We start from the raw sequence: 6860 nt of genomic DNA, 5'->3' as shown, positions 1-6860 counted from the left end.
AACAAATCTACCACATCCAAAGAGAAAGCGTACAGGTTCTCAGAGGCTTGTCCCCTGTTCTTTAGGTAGCTTATGACTTCCGACGAACTTCGAATCATGAAAGGATCCATGAAAGGTAACGAGCTGATATGCTTCTGCAAAAATCTGGATACCGCACCTTGCCAGGAGTCCCTTTCCGTAACAATGGCACGAAAAGGCACCCCTTCCTTGTGGGTTTTTGCAGAAAAAAAGGCACGCAACCCGTCTCTTTTTGCTGCTGAGATACTTTTGCACAAATTCGGTAGATTCAAACTCTCACATAGTTCGAACGCTCGTTTTTTCACTTTTGCCCGGGAAGAGGTAAATTTAACAAAATTCTTATTAAACGCCTGATCGGCCTTTTCACGGTACAAAGAATTTGGCATGACGACAAACCCTCCTTCCTTGTCGCTAACCAACAGGGCAAAGTCATTGTTTCGAAGGTAGTTAATAGCAGAAATTACAGTGAAGCCTAGTGAAGGAGCTAAACTCTGGGAAACGAAAAGAAAAGGCTCCCCAGACTAGGCGTCCGGCGGTGATCCCCTACATACACAACGTGTCGCACCGGCTTAAAAAAGTGGCCGAGAAGTGCGGGGTATCCGTCGTGTTTTCAGCGCCCAATAAGCTCTCACAAATGTGTCGAGCTGTCAACGAGGTGAATGACCATCCTGGGTGCACAACGAAGCATGCCACCCGTTTCACAACCTGCGTCACAGGGGTGGTCTACGAGATTCCGCTCTCGTGCAAGAAATCGTACATTGGCCAGACAGGCAGGTGCCTGAACGATAGGTTGAGGGAACACCGTCGTGCTGTGCAAGCTGTAGCAACGGATGGGCACCTAGCAGAACACTGCAAGTCATGCAAAAAATGCAAAGCAAATGAGCCACAGTTCAATGCCACACGCACGTGCGGTAAAGGAAAAGAGAGGCTTCACAGAGAAATTATAGAGGCCTATCGTATTGTAAAGAAAGCTGAAAATTGTATCAGCACTCCTTCCCTGACCTTATCACGCAAGGAAATTGCTTACCTTGATGCCTGTTCACGCTAAACACACTTGTGGTAAAGTCGATTCATTGTTTGGTTAATAATTTGTTTCCGCCCTCTATGTATCTGTATATATGTGTTTTTTCCAAAGTAAAGAACTAGTTGATGTCAAGCGTTTGTCCTGCGTGCTTCTTCTTCTTCTTGTCCCTGTCTTTTTATTGCGCTTTTCTAAGTTCAACATATAAATTATGTGCTGCTTTGAACACAGAAATCATAAAAAAAAATTTAAAATCACATAACTCTTGTCTCATATAAAAGAAATTTAATGCAGAAGTAACCTATGCCTATCCTGAGCAAATCACATGTGAGAGAAACTAAAAGGTACAAATTGCCTTAACATCACATAACACAAATAAAAATACAAAACTTGTCAGCTTGTCCTGAGTAAACATCGCATTGCATTTGAAACCACTATGCAGAAAGTCTTGAATAAATATCACATAAAGTAGTAAAAATGCACATATAACTTTGGTTCAACCTGACTAAAAACATTTATCACAACAGTCGCAACATTCTTGGAAAGCTTTGTACTTGCATATTTGTACCTGTTTGTACTTGAAGCCCATTGCTTTTGTTATACAGTATAATCATGAATTATAAATAAGGAAAAAGCTGCAGCTATCCAAACATATTCAGCACTGAATCGCTTATAATTATGACCATTTTGACAATGCTCATCCCTGCCATGAAACAGCACACGAAACAGTACAAGCATGCAATACTTGCATAGAAAATAATATTCTGCCTGTAGAATTGATGAGAAGTATAGTACTGTCATGGACATCAATAGTTCCATTCATTGCACATTCCCATATTGCACAGTGCACTTGGAAACTTGCCGCAATGTTAGTCTGCATGACTAAAAGCACAAGTTAAAAAAAAGCAGCAGTTTGCAATTACAGCCCAAGGTCCACAATGCTGTACTGCTCTGCTAACCAATCACAGCAGCAAACAAAATCAACAATATGATGTCCCAGTTCAGTTCATGGCATCAAAATTCTTGCACTTATATTTTTGTCTTGTGAATGCCTTTAACCTTGCTCGTACATTAATGAGATTGGTTTTTACAAATTCTCCTTTCCCTCCAGTACAACTGCCAGTTGAAATAACCTGCCTGGTCTCTCCAGCCTCTAGTGATGCTGGAACTGAGTATTTAAAGTTCCCAAATGTTTATCTTGTGGCAACCCGTCATAATGCTTCACACATGTTGACTTTATACTTCTAGCATTCAGCTGTAATGTACTTCTTTAGTTTACACAAATATGTTATCATATAGTTTGAATAGCTGCACTTTTATGCTTATTTTTATGTCCTCTAACACCTCTCTAACACCAACACAACAAAGAAGCTAGCACAATGTGAAATGGTCACAAACACCTGATATTCTGACAACCAGAACAGGTTAAAAATGGTCTGGGCATAACGCTCCACAAATATGCCATTTATATCCAGCAGAGATAGCGGTCTGAGAAATGGTGATGTAGATGTTTGTGAACTCTTTTTGATGGCTTTCATACCAAAGAACAGAGAACTGTTATCAAGCCTGCAGACTAACACAAGACACATCAATACGAGGTCGGACACCTGCCTTTCCCCACTCATTACTGCCACTAGCACTGCTGGAATAAACACGCAAAGATTAACACAAGAGCAGGTTTTCCTGCATTGTCATATAAACAGAAATCGGTTCAATGATATTAATGAGTGAATTAACAATGACCATCACAAAAATACGCCCACTCAGACTGCATGAATAAAAAGAATAGTTGAGCATCTTTTACCTCCCCAAATCTCTTCACTGAAGCAGGCCGATAAATGGCATTAGCAATAGAAATTTAGCGCAGTGGAGACGTAGTAGCGTAGACTGGTTTACTGAACGCCAGCTCCGAATGCGCAGTGACCCTGCCTGATTGTAACCATGCCACTGTGCGTGCGTAGTGAATTTGCGGTAAACCAGTATACGCCTATGCTATTACGTCTCTGGTATGCTACATCTCTTTCCAATATTAGGAACAATGTTTTTAAAGTCTCTCTCCAACAAGAAGCAATGCCATCCCCATATGACCATGATTTTATTGTCATTCATGCGAGATTACAAGCATAGCAGGCTTAGTCTCCGTGTTCAGGAAATACTTAGAGCGAGTGTGCGTGTAGCCTAAGGAAACAACAAATGTATTTTCCTGAAAAAAACTGTAAAAGTGAACAAAACTTACAAATGTAAAGAAAGATGAAGGTTAGATACCACCACCCTTCATAGGGCATTCAGCTAGAATCTCGTTAGATCTCACATATAAAGGTAGCTAGAAAAACATATTGACTAAGGGCATCAGAAACCGCTGCTAATCAGAAACCGCTGCTATTCTTTGTGAAGCGCCTTTTTGTGGAGTTTTAAATTTTTTCCCCGAGTGAATGTCTTATGGCACAAATCACATTGGAAGGGCTTTTCGCCCTTGTGGGATCTCACATGCCTCGCAAGACTTGAATGCACTACAAAGGCCATGGGGCACAGCTGGCACTGATACGGCTTTTCACCCGTGTGGCTACGGATGTGTGCCACCAGGCTGCTTTTCATTGTAAAGTTGCTACCACAGTGGTCACAACGGTAAGGACGCTTGCCTGTGTGAGTCCGCTGGTGTTTCACTAAGGTGCTCTGGTGTGCAAAGCTCCTACCACAGTGCTCACAACGGTAAGGACGTTCACCAGTGTGAGTGCGCTGGTGTCTCTGTAGGGTGACAGCTTGTGCAAAGCTGTCACCACAATAACCACAACGGTAAGGACGCTCGCCTGTGTGGGTGCGACGGTGTGCCTCTAGACTGCTCTTTTGTGCAAAGCTGCTACTACAATGGTCACAATGGTAAGGATGCTCACCCGTGTGTATGCGCTGGTGTACGTTTAGGTAGAACTTTTGTGCAAAGCTCTTTCCACAGTCGTTACAATGGTATGGACGCTCGCCGGTATGGACTCGGAGATGTGCCACTAGCCGAGATCTTACTTTGAATCCCTTGTTGCAGTGGGTGCATTTGTGCAGCTTCTTTACTGCAGGTTTACCCCGGTGGTTACCACTGCCAGAAGGAGCAGATTCCATGCAGTGGCTCATAAGGCGCCTTTGACCGGTTGAATCTTGCACAAGATTCTGTGTGACGACTGAACCTGTGTTATAAAGGCAGAATACTTTCAATCAAATGCAGGAATCAACATTGCAGAGCTCACCTGGAGCTATAGAAATAACGATCAATGTGGAGGACATATTCGTCAAAGCTGTGGATGTTTCTGAAAAGTTTTATTCAACAGGTCAGCTTTAAGGAGAATTTCAGGCCTGCTGAAAGATATCCCAAGAATGAATTCTCCACGCAGATGAAAAAATTTGAGCTGCAAAAAATGTGATCCTTGCCAATAAAATAGGGTAGCCTTTGAAATCCATTCAAAGCACTTGCATTACTGCCATCATGATAGACGCTGTTCTATGTCCACCCAAGTGGGCCTAATAACTAAACAAATGGCAATTAGCTATGTTTAGCACACTGCCACTTTTGTTTTATTTATTTGCCCCTTAGACAGGATTTAAGAGGAAGCCAAAGGCTAAAAACCTGATGAGGCCTTGGACCCCTGCACAAGTCCTTACATCAATCCACAGAACCCACAGGGGTGACAGTTTGATCAACAGTTCACATATTATGGAAAACAACTTTCCAGAATCTCAAAGACAAATATCATCATAATTCACCAGAGCTCTATGTACTGAAGCTTCTGTACTGTTCATACTGTTCTTTGAAAGACAACCTTCAGGAACGCATTAATGGAGAAAAAGTGAAGATTCTAACCTGATGAGTTTTGTTCAGAAAATACACCGTATTTGCGGCCTCTGGTGGTCAAGCCTGCAGGTGAAAGACAGGTAACATTCATAAGACACAGGATTACTTGTGCAACAACTCACATGGTATTGTGTGGATGAGACGGTGAAAATGGAATACAATCTCACACAACAGTTGTGCTAGGTCGGGTAAATTCAGTATGCGAAGCTTAAAAACAAACTAGTTCTAACACAAACATTCCAAACTTTCAATTCTGCATGCAGACGAGAACTATAATTATGCTCATGAAAGAATCACAGTTACCTAAAAAAATCAGAAAGCTGTTGCAAGCAAACCAACAGCCACCTTAAAGACCTGGTCACTTGCACAGTAACTGGCTTCATGGGAAGGACTGTACATGTCCGCCTACGTAGGCTTAAAAACTAACGAGTGATGCTCAGAGACAGAACACATTGGGACAGGATTCCTCCCCTTTTTTTTAAGACCTCTTACACCCTTTGTACAGCACATAGGAAAACAAATTTCAGAGCATGACAACTGGTAAAAAATTATGAGGAGGCTTGCTTGCAGCCAAGATTACAGCCACCCACAAGTGTGGCGAACATGTCCAACATGATGTTTCCCCTGAAACAGCACACTACTGTGTGTCAAGTGTAGTTAGAGCATAACATATTTACTTGTGCAAGGCCCACAACTAAAATGTGGGATGAAAAATTGTATTGAGAGTGAAAGCTGATGACAACAATAAGTGAGATGGTGAAAGGGCAGCTTTGGCTAAAGGGGGTCATGGCTCAAGGCACTTTCTTCGACAGAGGTTGGGGTTAAAGGCCCGTTTCCAAGTACTGCACCCAGCGCAAGCCAGGGGGAAAACTTGCTTGTTGCATCACTGGTGGGTACCCAGCGCTACTGAGATTCAAACCCTGCACATCCCACATGCGAGGTGCATCCTCCAGTGACTATGCCACTGATGCGGGGAGAGTGAACGCGGGAAGAAATAAGATTAAAAGTACAACTTGTCATCACTTATCAGAATCGCAGAATAGCAGCAACACTAAATCAGATTTACAGGCACTTTGTGAGGCATGAAGACCTGCCACGTGTCAGGAACTCACTACGGCAAAACCAGAAAAGAAAAGAAAGAAACAGTGTGGTTCTTAGACGAGTAATTCTGGTAAAGCTTGCATTGCCTTGGGCAGCACGGTAAAGAGCACTGCGTCAATGGGTCAGCACAGCACAAGGTAAACAAGGTCAACAGAGCACAGAGCTATACAGAAACACTGGGCAGGCAAATTTTTTCATACGGCTTCACATCATAATAAAATAACCTCCTCTTCAACGATAGTTCAAGGTACATACACACATCATGAATTGAAGTCCCCACTTGATGAATTACAAATGTGCACAACAGCATCCAGTATTCGAAAACTCAAATAAAACATTATCACGGTGCACTCCATACAGCCAAATGTTGCCTGCTCTTAAAAGAGCCTCAAAACGAAATGGAAGATGTCAGAATGCACGCTAAATGCACACAGCCAGAAACATAGTTTGGACAGAGTCAGGAATGCTTCGCACATGACAAAGTGAGGTCAGTCACCTGTGACCAACCACAAGGAGTCATAGCGTACTCTTTAGCAAATCCATAAAAATGCCCATAGACCAGTGAACGGCAGCAGATAAAATATCACGTAGAATTCACCACACAATACTGACAGCAGGGGTTCTGCAGAGCCCCAAGAGTTCATAAAGCCCCACCTAGCGGACAAAGCAAGAGTGCAACCTCGTGGAGTCACACTGAATGATGACAGCAAGCATTTCAAAATGGCTATACAGTACAAGAATCAATATAAAGATTGATGCGTCAGTCACACATTCATCAAAAGGGAAATTATTTCAATGTATACAATATTCACACATGATGTTTCTCCTTTAAAAGAAAAACAAAAGAATATCGTATGTATAAATTAATCAATTTGCACACTTATC

The 6860-nt window shown here is 42.3% G+C and overlaps 1 protein-coding gene across 1 annotated transcript; it reads right to left on the bottom strand.

Moving 5' to 3' along the window:
- Window positions 1–2925: 2925 nt before the first annotated feature.
- Window positions 2926–4976, bottom strand: LOC149326785 (uncharacterized). Its single transcript, XM_089564181.1, has 2 exons — window positions 4884–4976; window positions 2926–4212 (listed from the first exon to the last, which is right to left on the bottom strand). The coding sequence occupies exons 1-2, from the start codon at window positions 4963–4965 to the stop codon at window positions 3419–3421; spliced, it is 876 nt and encodes a 291-aa protein (XP_089420307.1). The 5' UTR covers window positions 4966–4976; the 3' UTR covers window positions 2926–3418.
- Window positions 4977–6860: the final 1884 nt, after the last annotated feature.

This window comes from Amblyomma mixtum, chromosome 10 (genome assembly GCF_055824585.1).
Source record: "Amblyomma mixtum isolate Tamu chromosome 10, ASM5582458v1, whole genome shotgun sequence".
In the NCBI taxonomy this organism is placed as follows: Eukaryota; Metazoa; Arthropoda; class Arachnida; order Ixodida; family Ixodidae; genus Amblyomma; species Amblyomma mixtum.
This window is presented reverse-complemented; position numbering and strand designations above follow the sequence as displayed.

Coding starts and splice junctions, on each gene's coding strand:
- LOC149326785 (XM_089564181.1), bottom strand. CDS start 4,965: ATGAATGTTACCTGTCTTTCACCTGCAGGCTTGACCACCAGAGGCCGC. Junction 4,213..4,883: donor TTCTGAACAAAACTCATCAG/GTTAGAATCTTC, acceptor TTTATAACACAG/GTTCAGTCGTCACACAGAAT.